This window comes from Cottoperca gobio, chromosome 12 (assembly GCF_900634415.1).
Source record: "Cottoperca gobio chromosome 12, fCotGob3.1, whole genome shotgun sequence".
In the NCBI taxonomy this organism is placed as follows: Eukaryota; Metazoa; Chordata; class Actinopteri; order Perciformes; family Bovichtidae; genus Cottoperca; species Cottoperca gobio.
The window spans coordinates 21,352,700-21,373,816 of NC_041366.1; the positions used below are offsets into that span (position 1 = coordinate 21,352,700).

General features: G+C 42.4%; 3 protein-coding genes across 4 annotated transcripts in view; all 3 read right to left on the reverse strand.

Annotated features, from left to right (window-relative positions):
• LOC115016723 (protein NLRC3-like) overlaps positions 1-21,117 on the reverse strand; it is an 87,218-nt gene that overhangs the window by 13,912 nt on the left and 52,189 nt on the right. The window lies entirely within an intron of this gene.
• dolpp1 (dolichyldiphosphatase 1) lies at positions 4,132-8,777 on the reverse strand. Its single transcript, XM_029444768.1, has 8 exons — positions 8,625-8,777; positions 7,494-7,594; positions 7,240-7,324; positions 6,669-6,768; positions 6,285-6,383; positions 5,906-6,034; positions 5,702-5,791; positions 4,132-5,386 (listed from the first exon to the last, which is right to left on the reverse strand). Exons 1-8 carry the CDS (start codon positions 8,698-8,700, stop codon positions 5,350-5,352), a joined length of 717 nt encoding a protein of 238 aa, XP_029300628.1. The 5' UTR covers positions 8,701-8,777; the 3' UTR covers positions 4,132-5,349.
• On the reverse strand, positions 12,783-20,205 carry miga2 (mitoguardin 2). Of its 2 annotated transcripts, none has more exons than XM_029444731.1 (16): positions 20,094-20,205; positions 18,874-19,158; positions 18,515-18,725; positions 18,293-18,408; positions 18,034-18,154; positions 17,581-17,708; positions 17,300-17,417; positions 16,943-17,049; positions 16,698-16,810; positions 16,376-16,448; positions 15,684-15,770; positions 15,461-15,559; positions 14,996-15,130; positions 14,819-14,872; positions 14,616-14,732; positions 12,783-14,337 (listed from the first exon to the last, which is right to left on the reverse strand). In XM_029444731.1, the coding sequence occupies exons 2-16, from the start codon at positions 18,967-18,969 to the stop codon at positions 14,137-14,139; spliced, it is 1,776 nt and encodes a 591-aa protein (XP_029300591.1). In that variant the 5' UTR covers positions 18,970-19,158; positions 20,094-20,205; the 3' UTR covers positions 12,783-14,136. The 2 variants fall into 2 exon arrangements, with proteins under 2 accessions (XP_029300591.1, XP_029300590.1); XM_029444730.1 differs by having other exon boundaries at positions 16,943-17,076.

The window sequence follows — 21,117 nt, forward strand, 5'->3', positions numbered from 1 at the left end:
TTAAACTATCCATATATATATATATATAAAATCCTAATACCCTCCTTTCATATATCAATATCTATAGATCGATCTCTATATATATATATATAATATCGCTGGAATAGATACAATATATTTTATATATATAATTATTTTATTCTCCCTCTGTCCTCTCTCTATATTTACTCTACCTCTCCATCTCTATCTTCTACTCTCTCCCGTCTATTATCTCCTCTCTCTCTCCTCTAATCTCCCTCTCATATATCCATCTCTATCTCTATCCATCTATATTCTCTATATATCTATCGCTCTCTCCTCTATTCGCTTCTCCACTGTATCTATTTTCATATCTACACTCTCTAGTAGGTCTATATTTCTCTGTCTCTTTCTCTCTCTATGTCATATTTATCTTATCATGTCTTCTCTCTCCTCCTCTCTCTCTCTGTCTCTTTTCTTTCTCCTCCTCTCTCCTTGCTCTCTGTGTCTCTCTCCCCTCTCTCTCTCCTCTCTCTCCTCTCTGTCTATTTCTCTCTCTCTCTCTCTCTCTCTCTCTCTCTTCCCTCTCCCTCTCTCTCTCTCTCTGTCCCTCTCCTCTCCTCTCACTCCCTTTCCCCTCCTTCTTTCTCTCTCTCCTCCTCTATCTTCTCTATCTCGACTGTCATCGACTGCTCTTTATATATCTCATTCTTTCTTCTCTATATTTAGCTCTCTCTCTTTCTCTCCCTCTCCTCTATTCTCTCCTCTCTCTCCAGTCTATCTCTCTCTCTCTCTCTCATCCTCCCTCTTCTCTATCCTCCCTCCCTCTCTCTATCTCCATCTCTCCTATCTCTCTCTCTCTTCGCTCTCTCTCTCTCCTCTCTCCCTGTATCTCTTTTATCTATACCTTCTCTCTGTCTTCTCTCTTTCTCTAGTCTCCTTTCTCTATCTCTGTTCTCTTTCTATCTCTCGCTCTCTCTCTCCTCCTCCTTCTCCTTTCTTTCTCCCTCGCTCTCCATTTCTCTCTGTTCTCTCTCCGTCTCTCCTCTCTCTCTCTCTCTCTCTCTGTATCTTTCTATCTCTCTCTCCTCTGTCTCCTCTCTCTCTCTCCCTCTCCCTCTCGCTCTCTCTGCCCTTCTCTCTCTCTCCCCTCCTCCTGCCCCTCTCTTTCTCTCTCTCCCTCTCTATCTCTCTCTCTCTCTCTCTCGCTGGCTCGCTCCTCTCTTTTCTCTCTCTCCTTCTTTTCTTCTCTCGCTTTCCTCTCTCTCTCCTATTTCTCCCTCGCCCTCCTTCTCTCCTCTCTCTCTCCCGTCTCTCTCTCTCTCTATCCATCTATCTCGTCTACCCCCTCTCTCGATCCATCTCTCTTCTCTATCCTCGCTCTCTCTCTCATATCTCTCTCTCTATCTCTAAGCTATATCATCCTCCCTCATATCTATCTCTCTCTCTCTCTCTCCCTCTCTCTCATCTCTCCATCTCTCTCTCTCTTCTCTCTCTGTCTTCTCCTCTCTCTCTCTTTCTCTCTTTGTGTCTACTTTTCGTACTTCCTTTGGTCAGTCAACCAACAAAGTTTTTAAATTATGATCTTCGGGCCAAAAGAGTCCGCGGTTTCCATTACAGTGTAAAGTGAACTTCAACAATCGCATTATTTTTTATATCCACTGAAGTGAAATAAAAACTCTTTTCATGTGAAAGTGCAACGGTGGCAATTAGTTTTTGATCATATTACTAAAGTTTATAATCAAGAAAACCTTTTAAATGACTACTTTTACCATTACCGGACATTCAACCGATTCTGGGTTTTTTTTAAATAATTGTACAAATCATCAACTTGTTTGGGGGTTTTTACTTTACATCATTAAGTTCAGTTCAAACCCCCCAAAATAACAACTCCACAAAACCTTCACATGTAAACCGCTGTAAAGAGTTGGTGCTAAAGAAACAAATTACTTCAAGTAAAATACTACAAACGTCTGAATCAGGCTGAAGTAGTTATATAAGATATTACAACTTAAAAGCAGTTTATAAAACTCACAGAAGCGCTGTGCATGTTGATGGCATGTTGCGGGTGTTTGAGTTACAGGAAGCCTGCAGTTAACGCGCGATGTGTTGGCGCCCATCTAGTGGTGGAAACAAGTCATGTTTATTATTACTACTTGCGCTGTTTGTATTATTAGTGTGTATTTAATTACAGTATCATATGAGGGGATGAGACATATGTAATTACATGTTGTACCTACATACAGTGAAGTACTTTGTCAGGTTGACTCGACATTGAGCGTTTTACGTAACAGATCTGATGTGTTTCTCTCTGCAGTAAAACACAAAGTGATTTTCAAGCCTCACAATAAATCTCCTGACGTTAGATTTGAACAGTTTTCATTCTTAAGCGAGAACAAACTGAAGCTGCTGCCGTTCTCTCCTGTGAGTGTTCACTGCCTGCCAACGTCTGCTGGCGTCTTTCATTCTCAAACAATGAGCTAATCTTTGTCAGCAAGACTTCGATTCAATGTTCCTAAAATCAACCTTTTCCCATGTGAGACCTGCACACTTCAAAGAGGAAAACACAAATACAGAAATCACTATTTTAAATAATAACAAATGCTCTAGATGTCGTCACGTAGGATCCCGTTATTCTTAGTGAGAAGCTAATAGAGGAAATAAGTCTTCAGGGCCTTTAAGTTATTGATGTGATGTGTCAGCAGCAGTTTAACGGTGCTGCAAAACAACAAAAGGTCAACGAGGCAGTGATTTAAAGTATAACATCTCAGTGTTGTGTACGTGCTCCAGATATCTTTCATGCTAAACATCTTCAATTACGTTCAGATGTAGTGGATGCAGCTCAGACAGGAAACACACGAGTAAAGCAAAAGCACTGGAGTGTAGTACCCCGATTAGAATAACCATTACTGCGTTCCTCTCCGTGCAGCGTTTCCTTTCATTCGTTTTACAGACCGGCAGATTTTATGACTTCCACTCGCTGCTTAAGCTCAACATGCAATAACAACTTCCCTCCAGTGGATGTCAGTCAGTATGTTCTACATGTCTTTAGCTGTAGATGTGTGATACATCTGCACGACCTTTAACCTTTTATAACCCAGACAGTGAGACAAGAACTAAACATCTGACCTGCAGCTTCTAGAACAAGGTTTCTGCAGAAGCGCTCGCTGCTCCTCCAAACAGTGCAGGTCAGAGAAATGAGCTTAGCCAAACAGAACTAGGTTGAGGTCTTCATCAGTCTTCCTCATCTCTTATCTAGGCTGTGCCCGTTCACAACGGGTGTTTGGGGATAGCCTGAAGTTAGACCTGAGCAGTGAATTAAAAATGGAATGGGTCGTTTAAATAGGGCAGATGTTTCTTTAGGACAGGCCTGAAGCGGTGAGCAGTCGGGGGACAGAGCTGCAGGATGCTCGCTTCTCAAGGCGAAGAGCGAGAGCATGGTCTGAACGACGTGTCTGTGGAGAGGACGGGGTTCTGCAACTTCTGTCGGGTCCAGTTCGATCGTTGGCTACTTAAGTGCACAGAATGCATTTTGTAGCCTCAAAGTTTATTGCATTCTTTGGTGCCAACGTCCATCTGTCGCTCTGTCCACCACGGAAATATCTTCACTATTGGGGGAACATTCGTGGTTCCCAAAAGATTCATCCTCATGACTTTGGTGATTCGACTTTTCCTCTAGCGCGTTGAAATGTGTGGTTTTGTGCAACACACTTTAGTTCTGGTGTGTTGTGTTGCGCAGCTCCAGCTCTGGTCTGTGGTTGTTTAGTCCCTTTCCAGTCTGGGAGTCTCTTTGCAGCTGTTCCTTTAGTAGAAACTTATTGGATATCAGCTGTACTTTGTGTTTAGTGCCAATTATCAAACGTTACAAGGTGAAGATTGTACCTGTTCTACTGTTCTGTGTTATTAGACTTCTTCTCTCAGCTCCCAGTGTTCCTAAAGCGCGTGTTCCTAAAGCGCCGTCATACACTACATTATCGTGGCAGGTGCCTCATGCAAATCTTATATTTCCATCACTACATTTGACATGTTTCCCCGCCTCCTCACTTGTGGAGTCGGTAATGCACCAGGATGAATAACCACTGATGGGATTACAGCCCAACGACACGGAGACGATCAGTAAAACGTTAAGCGCCCTTTAAAAGATATTTCAAAGCACGAGACTTGAACCATCTCTTGTACATAAACACATTTTTATTCAGCTCGATATAGGTTACACATGGAAAAAAAAGAAATTGAATTCTAAAGAGAACTTCTTCCCTCTGTGGAGCTAATGATGAGTTTAAATCAGCTTCAGATCCACACGTCAGCAGAATCACATGCTACGACCGACCTCAGGCTTCAAAATGAATACAAAAAGAAAACGCACCCCTCCGCCGTCTGTTTGTTTTCTCACTAGATGATATGGAATGTAATCTTGGAAATGCAGGTAAATAGGAAACGGTTCTCTGCTGAAGCAGAAAACAAGATAAGAAAGTGAATAAAAGAAACACTGATGACCAGAATCCTGTTCCCAGGCTGCTACTGTGTGTGAGGCATTTAGAAAAACACCACCTCAGTCCAAAGTGTTCCACGACCAAAACAAGTGAAACCTGTGAGTCTCGTAATCCTCCAGCGTGGACATGAATAGAAAGCACAAACGTCGATGCTCAATAGTACAAATTAAATCGACACTGCTTGCAGATCAGCTCTGGAGTCTAATATCAGACACAAAGCAAAGAGGGGGGGGGGGGGGGGGGGGGCCTTAACATTTAACAAGTGTTAGTCGGGTTTCTTTAACTTGTAAATTTCACAAAGTGCAAATTTTCATTTATGTTACATCATAACCAAATTGTTCATTTTCTATTATATAACAATGAAAAATGGTTAATTCCACATAACCCCCCCCCCCCCCCCGCTGTACCCCACCAGCTATCCATTGGAATATTAAAAAGGAATCACTAAATACATGCTGCAATGACGCGACCAATTGGTTTGAAACTATGCCTCCTTTTTTTTTTTCTTTGAATCTCTTACAGTACACTGTTACTGTCAGCGTGCGTTTATAGTTAAAATATATATATTAATCTATCATTAAATAGTATGCCTCTTGCACAGTCTTGCATGCATTGAAGAGCATGTTTGGGGCAAGCTGTACAAGAAGGAGGCGTGTGGACGGACGTGCTCAGGCCCGAGGCTCCGGGGTCCAGGCACTCTGTCGCCACCTGTAAACGGTTTTTTGCCCTTTTCTCCTTGCAACCACGTCAGTCCAAAAGATGGTTCTCCAGTGTGTTTGTCGAGTGAGCATTCTGTTTGTGTGTGTGTGTACATGAGTGAGTGTGTGTGTGTGTGTGTGTGTGTGTGTGTGTGTGTGTGTGTGGTTCTAAACTCAGTGTCACAGAAGAAGCGTGTCGATCACTGAAGTTTTGTTCCAAGCTTTCGTTGTCTGTTCCTAAAAGAAAACAAAAAGGAATCCAGTCACAAAACAAACGCAACAGTCTCACACGTACAAGAACTAAAAGCCCGTTCACGCGTTTAACACACGGACATTAAGTGGATTTGCCAACTGGGACGGAGTAAACCCACACAAGTGCATCTCTGGTGAACTTAGCAAAACATCTGGACCGTGCTGAGTGAGTATCTCGCTGTAAATGACCGTAAGAAGACTAGCTAGCTTGGAGAACTTATACTTCAAACTTCTATACTGCACCTTAACGTCACGGTAACCTGAGCGCTGACAGATGTGGTGTGCGACTACTGTTCTTACCTCGCCTCTGATCTGGTCACTGTGTACTCAAACCACAAGATGTTGGGGATCAGGCTTGTGTCTCGCACCAGGAAGTACTCTGATATCGGCCTGTAAATTGCGAAAGAACAAATTATTAGAGTCGCCATTAAAGCCCAGTTTTAATCTCTAATCGTCTTCCCCTGCGACACCAGGAGGAGGCGGAGAAATGAGAGCACGACTCACCAGGCTGCTATTTTGGGGAATAACGGTGTCAGCACCTCTTGTGTGATAAAGAACCAGATTATGCCAATCGTATTGCCGGCCACTCCGCCGTAGAAAACCTGGCTCCAGCTGTGATACAGCAGGTAGACCCTGAGGAGGAGAAAACTATGTTCAAGAAAATACTCCATTGAGTGCGGAGCCCTGAACTAAACCAAAGCATCCTGCACTTACAATAGTGCGCAGGTAAAAGGGCGTCTCCAGACTCCAAACAACTGTTTTAATAAGCCATTAAAAATGTAACTGATATTTGGTTTTCTATCGTAGTAAATTTAAAATCTGTGGGTTTTGGACTTTTGGTCAGACAAAACGAGGTCACGAGAAAGTATGAATGGGCCTTTACCTGCTGTACGAGACTGATAAGGCAAAGCCCAACAGGATGATGGACAGTATGTGTCTCCACAGCAGGTCCACACATCGAGCATTGTTCGTTTGATGCATTCTGAAAAGAGATCAGCATGAGTTCACACCGTACAGCTACCTCATGTAGTTGTTACAGATAATGAGATACTGAATGTCCTGCTGGAAGAAACCAAGTGAATAACAGATACTAATATAAAGAATATGCTCATGGATAGTATGTAATAAATCACTAATTCAATGCATGTATGCAGGACACAAAGTGCTGGAAACAGTCTCAAAACATTCAATAAAAAATGATTTGTTTGTGGACATTAAACTTTAGCGAGTTGCTGCACCAAGAACACCAAGAAGTAACACGTCTCACCTTAAATAAAGGAAAAGAAAGAAGTAAACAACAAAGAACCACATAAACTGGGAATGACTGGAGGGCATCCCGTACTCCGTCTGCAGGGTTGTGTGAGATCCTGCAGAAAGAAAACAACCCGATATAAATATACATTTACAATATGGACTTCATCTTCATATAAACAATAGGACACTACTTGCATAAAGACAAATATCTGGCGAGGGTTGGAACACAATATCACCAATTTGAAGAATATTTGCATATTCACTTGTATTTTAATTGTTGTGAATGCCACATGTTAGTTTTCTGTTGTGTATGTAAACGTTTGTCTTTGCTTTTCAATCTCATTGAAACTACAAATTGAAACGATTAGCTAAACTTCTCTGTACTGTTTACACTAAAGGTGATACCTTCATTATCTCTCATAAGAGAGTTATGGTTTTTATTGTTATTTTATATTTTTGCATCAGTGTGATAAAGTACCAGGTATTTAATTTCAGAGGAAGGTGTTCTGTCTACTTTGATGCTTCTGCAGTGTTGCCAAACACCGTTAACTAAACAGAGTCAACAGCTTGTTCCTTCACTTCACCTGCACACGGGCGCGGCTCTCTGAAAATGTGCTTCAGCACCCAGTTCACACCTTCATTCAGGATGAGCCCACCGAAGAAAGAAATCTGCAAAACAAAAACAAAAAAAAGAAACTAGGTCAACACATGAGTGCTGACACACTTCTGGTCCGCCTGACACAAATGTTCAGGCGCCTGTGAAACAATTAGCAGCATAACAGATTGACTTCAAAAGCTCTGCTCTTTCTGAAAGTAAAAGTACATTCGCAGAACTCACCGTGTGCAGCTCCCGTTTAAACATTATGAGTGTAACAAAACCCACAAGGATTGCTATGGGCAGGAGGCTGATGTAGGCCAGCACTCGTCCCGTCAGATCACCTAAAACAAAGAGACACAGTATTGATGTTTGATGATGAAAGAGATAATAGTACTTCGCCAGATAAAGTCTCACATGTTCTCTTGTATCACTGCGGCTCCAGTTGCGACATCAGCAAAGACACAAATGTAGGACAATACAACAAACATTTAACATAATCACCAAGGACAATATATTCAAGACCCTTCACCGTACATTTGATCTGGGATTAAGCTCCATATTTAATTTTAGGACTGATTGGTGCACAAAAGAGTGCTCCAGTCTAACTTTTGAACCCTGTATTTCCTATTTGATGATAACAAGTTGCATTCACTGTCCAGCAGGACGTGGTCGGGATCAGAGACAATGTTGTCTTTGAGATGTTAAAGCATATCATACAGTAAAGTCACTTAACAATGGTGGGAGTGACACTTTGAGGTACTCAGTGAACCCGGGTGGTTGAAATATTTAACTGCAAGTACAAGTAGGAAGCTGCAGTGGTGGAGAAGCCGCCATCTCGCTAACTATCAGACCACATTATATTATTTTGTCAATTTAGAAAGCTCGGTGCAACGTGGTTTATGCTAGCTAACATACTAATCAGTATGAGGCCAAGGAGCTAGCTACTACGTTAGCCGTACTCCTGGCTACAATGCTATATGATGAAATAGCTAGATATTTCCAATGCAGTCATAAATAATATTTTACTGTTCAGGATGCTTGAATTGTGTCAAATAATTCCTACAGGACGCGGAATATTCGCTAAATCCTGAGAGAAAATATCAAAGCCGATATTAAGACAGCTAACAGGCTAGCTAGCCTTCATTGTGGACATTAGCGCCAACTGCGCATGCGGCACTGTCTCACAATTTGGCAGTCTGGGGTTGCATTCCCCGCTGTGCTCGACGTTTTACTGCGTCTCACTATTTGGCAGTATCACCAACGGCCGTGTCCATTCAGTAGCGATAAAACACACGGAAATCTTTTTAAATGATATAAATCGCTCGGTGGTTAGTATCGTCACTAGGTAGAGAAAGATGTTAGGTTACGTACCCTCCGGGAACTCTACGTGTGTCAAAGATATAGACCGCCATTGAGGTGGCGCCGAGCACTGCTCTTCCAACGCCATCTTACCCGGACACAACCGGGCAGTCCCAGTGAAACGCCCCACACTCGTGATGAGCCAATCGGGGAGCGGAGCTCTGTGTCCCCGGAAGTGGAGCAGCCGTCCAATCCCTGCCGCGCGCTGGAGATGAGATATTTTACCCATAGAGAAGAATTATTGAATGAAAAACAAAAAACACAATAGTCCAGCACTCCATATTAAAGCAGCAAACTGCACTCATTCAAAAAATAAAAAATAAATTCATGGTTATTATATTAATATATATTATTAATATATATTATATATGCATGTATTTAAAACAAACCTATGACCAGGGGCGCAGGTTTCATTTCAACATTGAGACACTTCTTTGTACGTTTGGCTTATTTGAAGCTAATGGTTGAATCTTTATTCTATTGTTTCTGGATGTTGCACTTTTGTTTGGCTTATTCAAAGCTGTTGTTCTGCACTTAAATGATTTCACCTATTTGAAGCTAATGTACCTGTAAGATTCTTGCTGTTCCGAGTTGTATCCTCGTGATTGTTTGCACTTTTTGTAAGTCGCTTTGGACAAAAGCGTCAGCTAAATGAACTGTAATGTAATGTAATGACACATATTAAGCGGGGGTCTGGGGGTCCTCCTCCAAAACATGTTTTCCTTTCCTTCATTTCCTGCATTTTGGTGAATTTTTATGCTATCATTTGTGGCTTTTTGTCTTTATTTATGTAAAGGAAAACACAGAATTCAGGCAACTGTCACACATGAAAAAGCACAAAAGTTGCAAAGCATAAACAGGTACAATACAACGATTTCAGTGAAAAATGAGGAAGCAATCACATTGACTAAGATATTTACATCCAACATGTGGGAGGAAATGACAGGGGGGAGGGTTTAACATATTAACATATTAACAGAACATATTAACAACTCCTGCAGACACACTCTGTACAACATCAGGAGGACACGTCCCCTACTGACTCAGAAGGCGACGCAGGTTCTTGTTCAGGCTCTTGTCATCTCCCGCCTTGACGACTGCAACTCCCTCCTCGCTGGACTGCCTTCATGTGCCATTTGACCTCTACAGCTCATCCAGAATGCAGCAGCCCGACTGGTCTTCAATCTACCCAAGTTCTCCCACAATGCACCGCTCCCTTCACTGGCTACCAGTGGCGGCCCGAATCTGCTTCCAGACTCTGGTGCTGGTCCACCGTGCTGTGAATGGATCAGCCCCTTCCTCCATCCAGGCCGTGGTCGAACCATACACCCCAGCACGTTCACTTCGCTCTGCATCGTCCAATCGGCTCGCCGCTCCCTCACTACGAGTGGGACTCAGATTTCCCTCAAACAAACCCGCCTGTTTGCTATCCTGCTCCAACATGGTGGAACGACCTCCCCATTGATGTCCGGACAGCAGACAGTCTTCACACCTGCAGACTGAACACTCACCTGTTTGGACTGCACCTCGACCTATGAAGAAACTAAACAACTGTTCTTTGTATGTTGCACTTGTGTTGGTTTGGCTTGTTTATAGCTAATAGCTGAATTTATATTCTACTGTTTCTGTTTGTTGCACTTCAAACTGGCTACTTGAAGACAGAGTTCACTTATACGATTGTTCCTATTTGTACTTACAAGACTCTTGCTGTTCGGAGTTGTATCTCCAGGATTGTTTGCACTTTTTGTACGTCGCTTTGGACGTAATGTAATATTGAGATGTCATGCATGTTTCAGTGCCTTCAAACCTCAACAATTCTGAGTATGTTTGAAATCTTATGTATGCAAATGTTATACTTTAGCTCTGTCCAGGAACAATTTGAAATGTTTAGAATGTGGTGTAACTGTGTATTATGTCCCCTGGTTGTGTTTCAAGGGCAGACTTACATTTATCTCAATGAGAGGAAACACAAACAAGTGCATTCCCTCCGACTAAAGTGCATTTAGAAGAAGAAGATAACAAGATCTGTGCACCCTCCACTGGCCTAACACTGAATCACTCCAGTGTTGTCTCACCTGGATTATTGCTCACTAGTTTGGTCCAATATGTATTAAGTAATATAAGAAAGGTGCAACTGGTCCACAATAAAGCAGCACGTGGGTTTAGAACAAATTTGACTAAAATGCATTAAATGTCTGTCTTCGTTTGTGAGAATTAGATTTCTGTTCATTGATGGTTTTCATGAGGAATGACATATTAAATATTCATTCCCGGTGAGACATGAAACACAACGAGCCGTCATCAGTTGGGAAAGGCATCATAAACATTGTTTATTAACAAAAGATAACATTAAATATGGAGTTTGTGCTGGCATTGTAGTTTAACAATAGAAAAGACACAAGGCATGAGGAGGACACTTGTAACGTACAGCAGTGGCTTTCCAAAGAAAACAAAAGGTTCTTTCTGCACTTTGGCCGTCGGAGGTCATGAACACACGCGACATGGAGGGTCCATGCCTGAACTTTCACTCTTCAATGATTACACGGTAACTTCTACAACTACAGCGGAGCCTGGGTCTAAATCTTGCAGGGATACACGGATTGGTGCATTGCAAAGAATGTACGGAACATGCAGAGGGATTAATCTCTGATCATTATGTGACGACTAAACAGAAGCAACATTTTCTTCCATTGTTGCATTTTCCTGCACGATTTATACTTGATCGTGTACAACGACAGGACCGACACATGGGGGGAACGGACAGAAGAAGATGGAGAGTTTGTAAAGTAACCAGAATAAACCGTTTCCTAAATAAAGATAGTTTCTCTAATAAACAGCATTTACGCTCTATTATCAATATGTCAGTTGTAAGATGCAATAAATACTTCAATATGTTTGTACAGTTTAACTCTCAAAGGGATTATTCATTCATTATGACGTTCCTGCATCTTTCTGCTTATTCTGATAAAGTGCAAAATGCTTAAAAACTCAAAGCTGCACATTTGCAAAACGAAGAAGTAAAGTATTTTCTGTAAAAGCTCTATTTACAATAAGAAGTAAACGCTAAGACAGAACAATAGTCCCACAGTGCTGCCTCTGCAAGGAGAACACGGCGGTGTTGCATTTCAGAGACGTGTTGCAACAAGAGCAGGATTCAGATTATCAACACCACAGAACATTTATATGATTTTACAGATTTGCTCATTTGTACGTTAAAATGAGTGAAAGATCTGTGACAGCAACAAATCTTTGCACAGAAATGTCTTCCCTTTTATCATTCACGCAGGGTGTGCTTCTACTGCAGCTCATAACAAATACTCTTTTAATCACATTTCTTTAAGTCTGCATAAACTACAGTCTGCTTTCACAGCAGCGGAGGAACTCAGTTTAACTTGGCGTCTTGTTGCCCCTTCAGCGTCTCTTTGCTCCAATAAGTTCACAGGAAACAAAGTGCGGGGGCGTCTTCAGTGCACAGGTTACGTCTGTACGAAGCTCCGTGAAACTACAACATCCTCACGAAGACGATTCGATGGCACCGTTTGATTTAGAGCTTGTGTCAATTTCAAAATGTGATCATGCGACCGTGTTGTTTTACAAAGTCTCTGAAGTTGAGCACTTGAACTTTATCACGGGAGACCTTTTGACATGTGACCGTAGGAAGAGCACAGGTGGAGATAGTAAATCTTGCAGGGTAGGACGGAGAGCGCATACCTCCGTGCAATCCTGCAGACAAACAAACTCAAAAACAGAACAGAACAAACATTTAGCTGCTTCAATTTCAGCCTCCTGATGTGGTGCGACGGAGCGGCTTATTGGTTCACTTGAATAAAGCAGTTATATTTAACTGTTTTAACTTTTAACACTTGTGCTTTTCCTGCTGTGAACAAAACATAGAAGTCGTATTGTTCCAAATCTTACAATCAAATCCTTGATTCTTGTCTTTATATAATTGGTTTGCTTTGGTGCTTTATCCTCAACAAATTTCACTATTATTGTTATTATTGTTATTGTTATTATTGTTATTTTTATTATTTTTTATTATTATTATTATTATTATTATTATTGTTGTTATTATTTTTATTATTGTTATTATTATTATTTTCTTATTGTTATTGTTATTTTTATTATTGTTATTTTTATTATTGTTATTATTATTATTTTTATTCAGGGATTTACATTTTTTTTTTTTGAAGCAATTCAAGTATCTCAACCAATTAATAAAATACATTAATTTTAAGAAAAGAAACATTCAGTTTGTCACAAAGTAACGCATTTCCTCAAACTTCCAGTTCTAATGTTACTCATTACTCCCTGGGAGCTGAAGTGCAACACTGATGGAGACATCGTCACACATTGTTATTTGTAGTGGGACGTTTCTTTTTGTGCCTCTGTGGCATTAAAAACAGATAATATTCACGTCATCCATCGGCAGATAAAATGTGAGGGATCACCGTCACTTCACAAAACCTCAATATCGTCGGCTGAGAACACTTTGGGATAATTCAACTTCTATACGAGTACACGTGTCGATACTCTGAACTAATTTGATGTCTTATTGCATTTAACAGTCTCTTGGATATGTGACATCTTAGCCGGCTTAATTAAAGCAAACACTTCTTCAGATTAAAGAGGATTCAAGAACCGTCAGTGAGAATGTTTACATGCAAGTATTACTCTGAACATGACAATATTCAGAACTGGATAAGTGTCATAGAAACGGTTCAGGCCTTATTCTGAATGTACAATGTTTCCCATCATTCTTTACAGATGCAGCTCATTTGGAATAAGCGTCTCAAAGCCGGCGGGAGAAACACGCCCACGTTTAACCACGATGACCTGGACATGCAAAGGAATGAAAGAGGGGGGCTCAGGTCCTCAGGTCCAGATGGAGAAGTGGCTGCATGTAAAACGGCAATATTAGTGGAGTATTCATTTTCAGAATAAGGGAATATCTTGTGCATGTAAACAGTCAGGAGACGAATCCGTTACGTCCTTCATCACAATTCCTCAGCCGCTCAGGATCTATCACGGTTTTAACATTTATCCTTTTGTCAACAGGCTCTCGCGCCATTTCCTTTCAAATAATAGCGACGACTGATATCCCGCAAGTCAGACGAACGGAAGGTTACAAAGCAACCTCTGCTTCCCCGAAGAGACTCGATCCGCGTGGAGTTAAATAGTAGAAGGCCTGGGAGCGCTTCATTCTGCCGTGTTCTTAGGAAGTATCCACGTCGACAGGTCCTCACACGTCTGAGATCACGTGACCGCAGTCGGCATTCTTGATACGCAACACAGCAGCTGATAGGGAGACTCCCTCAGTAGTAGCAGTGAGACTGCAGAAATATATCCTCTCACAGTAAGTTGTGTTTCATGAACACAAATGAATGAATGATGCTGGTTCTCAGTGCACCACAGGAGCCTCAAACTTAACGTAGTTACACAATGAGCTGCGTGTCCTTGTAATTCTCTACTGGTCAGCCGACTGCGTTCGGCCTGTTCGATCCCAGTGACGCCCCGACTGGTGTCAGTTGGGCCCCGGAGAGCCCTCTGTGTCCGTGGGCAGGGCACCATTGAGCTCCACAAGGCTATTGATGCCGAGATACCCCAGTAAGATCTCACTGCGGCGGTGGGAAAGCTTCAGGATGTCCTCAGCCAAACACTGAGTGGAGGTGAAGCGGACCTTGTCGTGATCAAACATATCCTTCAGGTAGTGCACGATCTGTTGCTGCAGAGGGAAGGAGAGAAAGGACATATAGACATGTTGAATCCAACACAACTTAAAGTCCAGTACTGCACATTTCTAACGTTGGCGAGTTGTTAGAAACTGAAGAAATAGTCAATATCAAAGCAGCAGAAGCTGAGAGATCCTGTGTTTTACAGGAGTCACACCCCAAATACTGGATCCTGCACGTCGACCTGCTGCCTGGTCAACGCCCACATCTTTCAAACACCACCAACAGTAACTTTCTTTACAAAATTATGTTGAGTCGTGTATTTCCTCACCTTGAAAATAGTGCACACTTCACTGAGGTGTTGTCTGGGTCCCAGAAACCCAAAGGCTAAAACTGGGCTCACATGTTCCGATATGGCGTAGAAGTGGGAGATAAAACCATCGGGAACCTGTGGAAGAGAAACTCAACAATCCAAATCAAAGAAACAAGGACGCAAAATAGAAAGTTCTCCATCTTTAAATGCATCAAACTCACCATCAGAAGACGTCTCTTCGCTTTCAGGACAGACCAGCAGGCAGTTGCCAGAGCCTGACGGAAAAACAATGTTTTGTTGTTAGAGTGACTCGTTATTGCGTGTGCGTGTGTGTGCGCGTGTGTGTGGGCGTGTGTGTGTGTGTGTGCGCGTCTGTGTGTGTGTGCGTATAAACTAACTGTTTCTTTAAAGCTGTCAGAGAGCCAGCGGTTCCTCAACACAGCCACCACAGAGGAGGGAGGACTCTCCAGGTCTTCAAACGCGTCCATCAGGATGAAGTCCAGCACGATGTCGAAAAAGTTCATACTGACCACCTGCAGACGTGAAGACGTGCAGACAAACAGTGAAGACGTGAAGACAAACACACAAATATACAGTCGGTTTGATATATTCTGATGTTTTTATCCACTGATGTGTTTTAACAAATGTTTAATAAGCTGTTAATTATAATTCTTAGACACACACACACACACACACACACACACACACACACACACACACACACACACACACACACACACACACACACACACACACACACACACACACACACACACACACACACACACACACACACACACACACACACACACACACACACACACACACACACACACTTGATCTCAAAGTGAAGATGTACTCACCCCCCGGCCCTCCAGCTCCATCTTAGTGACGTGCCACGTTTCCTCTCTCTTAGTGTAGAGCAGCATGTCCTCATAGCTCTCCAGGAAGGCTTTGGGACTCTGCGTTAAAGCAAATAATGACACAGCAACTTAATAGTTACGGCTTTGCAAACATGTCCGCAGAAGCAGACGCTTGTCTTGTTTCACCGAATAGGACGAGTTCTTAAATGAGAAGAGTTTTCACCTTGTTTGCCTTCACCATTAACCCTGCGATCATTTGCTTCCCCGTCTCCATAAAGAATGTGCGGTGAGTTTCATCCAGCAACAGGACCTGGAAGGAAAATGCATCACGTCCATTTTCTGTGGTCATTTCTATAAATGTGCCTTCATGCAGTCGGTATCTGTCTCTTATCCGTCTCATGAACACAACAGAATTCAACACATCCACTACAAACACAGCAGATGTGAACGCTTGCTTCAACTCCAGCTCTGCAATCGTCAATGCAAACTTGTGACGAATCACTTTCATGCAGGTAAAGACTGAAACACAAAATGTCTCCTCGTGCAGCTGCCGTCTTTATATTTGACCTCAAAGCTTTTGTCTGGAGGTCGCCGACACAAAGGAACCTGACTCCACCTGCCTGTGGGGGCTAAGACTACATCCACACACAGGCAGCATAATACAAAGTGTGCCTCAAGGTTTCTACTAAGGTGTCATTACTTTGTGTACGAGGTCAGAGATCAGGATTAGAACTTCAAACACTGCGAAGACTACACCAGCTCATGCTGCTCATTTATAGCCACAGTGGTTTTGACCACTAGTTGAGCGACAGAGCAGTATTTTAATGCAGGTTTAAAAAGGAGGGATTTTCACAATAATCCAGACAGAGAGAATGATCTCTGTAACATGAGTAAGTGTCAGCAGCTGGAACACACCTGGAATGCTTGTCTCACACATTGAAGCTTTGCAAGGAAGTCTTGGTCACCGAAACATTCAAGTAATTCAGTCCTGGTAAAAAAGAGAGCGAGAGAGAGAGAGAGAGAGAGAGAGAGAGAGAGAGAGAGAGAGAGAGGGAGAGAGAGAGAGAGGAGGTATACAGCTCTGTGAAACATTGACGTATAATGTGTGTGTGTTTGGATGAGACGCAGTGACATGTATCTGTCTGTTTGCTGCAGGGCATTTAATCCACTGTTAGTGTAACAATATGAGTTAGTGCAGCTTTACGTATGTAGGTGCAGAGGTTAAGCTTCACGTTACCTCAGGGACCTGTAGGGCACTTTGCCCTCCCGGACCAGAGACAAGGCTTCTTCATAGAGAGCTGCTGGCCTCATTGGTTGGTAGACGTCTTGGAGCGACATGGCGTCAAACAGCTGCACAGACGAAACACAAAACCTCAGTGAACTGTCCACGTATGTTTATATAGAAAAGCAGCAGCTGTGTACTTTGTACTAATCCGAGGGGGCCCTGGGAAAGGATGTATTCTTTAGAGGAAAGGAACTAACCTCTGCGGCCGAGAAGAAGGACTCGTCGGAGGTAACAGTAGTCGCATCGTCATCCTGCAGTCTGTGGAAACTCTCCACTTGAGGCAAGATAAGAGTTCCTTCACTCTCTGCCAAAGGAACACCACAAACTCTGACTGACAGGGCAAGAATCAAACCACAGATGTAATTAAAAGAAATATAAAAAAGGTGAAGAACAGGAAGCGTATTCCTCCTGAGACACACGGAGACTGTATCATTCTTACGGCAGAAATGAACCATAATAACTCTGTTGTTCTTCAAACTGGAGCCTGTAATCCAAATGTGTTCTCCTCGATTCATAACATCTTTTAAGGTCATATATAAGATCAACATGACTACCGAAATCTGCCAGCACGCTGTCTGTTGGGATGCTGCTGCCAAAGTCCTCTTGTAGGTGGTACGCCCTGTGCAGGAGTGTCTCCAGCTTCTCAGCAAACACATTATTACGGCTTTCAACCTACAAGAGGGACAAAGCATAAAACAAAGTGACTGTATTAGTTTGTATTAAAGGGCTTTAGTCCAGGATCAATCCAGACGGTGAAATCCCAACTGCACCATTCAATACAACGCTGTACTCAAACATGACAGTCTGTATTGGTAATTACTGTTTGTTTGGTTACCATAGGAAAGTCTCCACACGCTGCCCCCTGCAGAGCGAGGCTGTTGTTGCTGGAGGTCGAGCTGGGCTGATGGCGAATATTCAGGGCCTGTTCCCACTTTCGTAGCGCTTCCTCAAACAGCTCCATCCCTGGAAAAGAGTGATAAGACTTAACCCAGCACATCTGTGAGCTGGAAAAAACTCAAATTTGAGATAAAAGTTACAACAAGTGGCGCAGAGCTGCATGTTTAAGTGAGTCTGTGCAGTGTAAGGACCACAACATTCAAATAGTTCATGCAGGATAATCCAAATACCAAACAGCACTGCAGCTCCAAGAGTCCAACAAAACCTGATTATATCCCAGATTTTCAGCAGAAAATTAACGCTGCCTTACAAAAGTACTTACAATGCCACCACATCTGACATACAGCTTGTTACATTGTTCATAACACTAGGAGTGATAGTGACTACCTACCCATTACATAGAGATTCTCTGCGTTTGCATCCTCTATTGCCCCCGACTCTTCCACCACAGGCTCCGCTTCCCAGGGGGTGGACAGATGGGCAGACTGATTTGGAGAGCTTGGGACTCTCATCTATGCCAGACACACACACACACACACACACACACACACACACACACACACACACACACACACTTTGCTGAGAAAAATGTGGAATAAGGGAAACGGTAGGCAAACATTATAAATGGAGTTGTAAATCGTAAAACTAACAGATGCCAGGCTGTGTGAGGAGCTTGAGTGTTTACTGGGGGCCAGGGAAGAAATTCCACTCATGGTGTCGGTGCTCCGGGTGCTGGGACTCATCATCTGTCGGCCAGTAAACGGGCCTGCGGAGAGGAAAACGTCGTCTCGTCTGCACATTTCTCAGCAGATGTCGATACAGTGACCACAAAGCAATTGAAGAACTTCCCCTCCAAACAATAACTCACACACCTCTTTTGAATGACGAGGGCCTTCCTGTCTTCATCAGTGCCTCAGGTATTCCCACTGGCTTCTGGCCATCCTTCCCTTGTGTTACCTGCTTCCTTTTTCTCCCCCGCCTTTTCAGCTGATGAGCGGTGAGAGCCAGAGCGACACTGCCCAGCGCTGTTGCAAAAAGCACCTTCTTCAAGCTTGGGCTAAGCTTTAGCTGAGAAAATATGGACTGGAAGCAGAAGAGGCAAGCATCAACATAAAGGGCTCTACCAGACATTCATTTAGCCATTGTTCCTTATGTTTTTATTGAACAAGGATTGTGCATAGAGCTCGTGTTTAGAGATGCAAAACTTCCCTGTAGAGGCGAAGTGGTTTACCTGCCCAAATGTGGAATAGAGAAACACCGGTATCTCTGCTACGGTCATGGCCAACGCCTGGGCGATGGACATCACGTCTGCTCGTCTGCATGACATCTTAGAAATGTAAATGCCTTCAGGCCACAGCGTCCAAACTTTCTTCACATTCACCCTAAACGAGGTCTCGTCTCTGCTCTGAGATCAGCCAGCTCAGGGCTTGCTGATGAACCGTCTGTCGTCATCCACTCCCCGAGCTTGTGCTCTGGCACTGACACTGGTTCAATGTCTGATTGTAGATTTATTAGCCTATAACAGATTATTTTATTTGTTTTAATGATCATGTTGTAGCAGCGTACTTCTTTAGAGCTGCATTACATTGCAAAGCTAAAGACAAGGCATTAATAGACACAGTTATTATCACTGTAATAGTGCTGATGGCTCCAGGGCAAAACTCAAAACACAGACACAGAATCAAGTGCAAAGGTCCATGGTTTAAGCTGAGAAACCAAGCCTGTATTAACTGTGAAGCAGGAGAGCAGCTTGACATTCTGCCAGCTACTTAGCCATCTACACTGTCTGGTATGCAGCCAGTTGCCCAGCCTGCCCCACACCTACAGTACATGACAAACACCAGGTGCAGCTTCAACATGAGACACTGGCTGACTGTTTCTCTCTATTTGATGCAAAACATCGACAGGTGCTCAAATCCACTTTCTATTAGAAAGCAAGCATGTAGCCCAACGTGCTTCACAGAGCTACATTAAAACAGCACAGACAAAAACAAAATTAGACAACTTTGCAAGCCTAAAAATACAATAATAAACAAGGGATAAAATTAGTTTGAAAATCAGCGATTAAGATGTAAAGGCTGCTAGCTGAAAAAGAATTGACTCTAAGGTGAATAGCAAGCTAGGTTAGTTAGCCCGTACATGCAGTTGAGAGCAGGAATCAACCCAGCCATAAATTCTTTCAAATTATAATACACAGCAAGTCTGAGCTCTGTCTTTTGAAATGTTGTTAATGACAAGCGAAAATCAGCACGAGCAAGCAGGCAACAGCCTTCAATCACAGTCGAGCATGCTAACGCTAGCTAGCACATTTAGCTAGCTTGCTCAGCCTCATCTGTCACTTCACATCACAGCATCATGATCCGGTCAACCGGACACTGTAGGCTGTTAGTCTTTTAAACTGACACCTGAGAGGCTTCAACTAAGAACATAATCCCTCACACAGGTACATACCGTGAGCATTCAAGTCGCCAGCAGGGAAGGACCTTCCTGTGTCACAGTTAGTGAAAGCCGCACTAGCTTTTTGCTCGGGGGTGGTGTCTTTGGAAACGTAGGAACACTGACGCAACCAGCCAGCCAATGGGACGAGGAGGAGAGAGGTTTGCTTTTTTCTTGACCAATCGGGTGAAGGGTGGGCGGTACCATGTTATTTTACAACCCAATCAGGTCGTAGATCAAAAAGCATCATCTCTGAGTGGACAAAAAATCAGAAGGTAACAACTGTCAGGAAGTTTCTCGCGTGTATTTGTAAAAATGTAATAAAAAATGGCATGAAATTTTAAGTGTTGTGCAATGTATGGTCTTGATGCAGCAATTTCACTTTCTCCAATACAATGTTCTGTCATGGAAGTAAATTCATCTTAATATAATGTGATTTCATTGTGTATTTACATGCCTAAGAACCTAACAATTCAATCATATTATTTTCTAAGTTCTTTTGCTCCTAGACATAAAAACACACTTTGGTCATAATTTAGCTAATACTCGTTGTCTGGTATTCAGAGTCATTCCTTTATTATAATAATGTTTTTGTAAGCAAGCAAGCAAAACCCCTCGAGCCTTCGTAAAGTATCGTTAATAACGGTTTTAATAGTGCATAGGCGTGTGGAAATGTGAATTTACGGTTGGCACCTGAAGGCGGCATAACAAAGTTACCACAAAAGGACTGTTTCCTGTTTTGGAATCTATCTTTCAGAATAAAAGCGCAAAAACGTATTGTTCAAATTCTTTATTTATGCACAACTATTACATAGAAGCAGTTGTTGTTGGAAATATTAGATCTCAGGCTACTACCAACAATGCTAATTAAATATATATAAAAAAAAACAAAGTAAGCATGTAAAGCAAGTAAAAACTATATTATTAATATTATATTAATATTATAAATACATATTTGTTAAACAAACATTTCTTGTAACTCAAATACGCTTTTATCTAAAGTGTCATAATGTTCAGACTTTGTCCTTTATTTATTTGA

Excerpts from the sequence above, each read along its gene's own strand:
- miga2 (XM_029444730.1), bottom strand. The coding sequence starts at position 18,969 with ATGTCATGCAGACGAGCAGACGTGATGTCCATCGCCCAGGCGTTGGCC. Across the intron at positions 17,077-17,299 it reads CAGCGTGCTGGCAGATTTCG|TCAGAGTTTGTGGTGTTCCT; the intron begins GTAGTCATGTTG and ends TTGCCCTGTCAG. Across the intron at positions 16,811-16,942 it reads CCTTCTTCTCGGCCGCAGAG|CTGTTTGACGCCATGTCGCT; the intron begins GTTAGTTCCTTT and ends TCGTCTGTGCAG.
- dolpp1 (XM_029444768.1), bottom strand. The coding sequence starts at position 8,700 with ATGGCGTTGGAAGAGCAGTGCTCGGCGCCACCTCAATGGCGGTCTATA. Across the intron at positions 7,595-8,624 it reads ACACGTAGAGTTCCCGGAGG|GTGATCTGACGGGACGAGTG; the intron begins GTACGTAACCTA and ends TCTTTGTTTTAG. Across the intron at positions 6,769-7,239 it reads AGAGCCGCGCCCGTGTGCAG|GATCTCACACAACCCTGCAG; the intron begins GTGAAGTGAAGG and ends TTCTTTCTGCAG.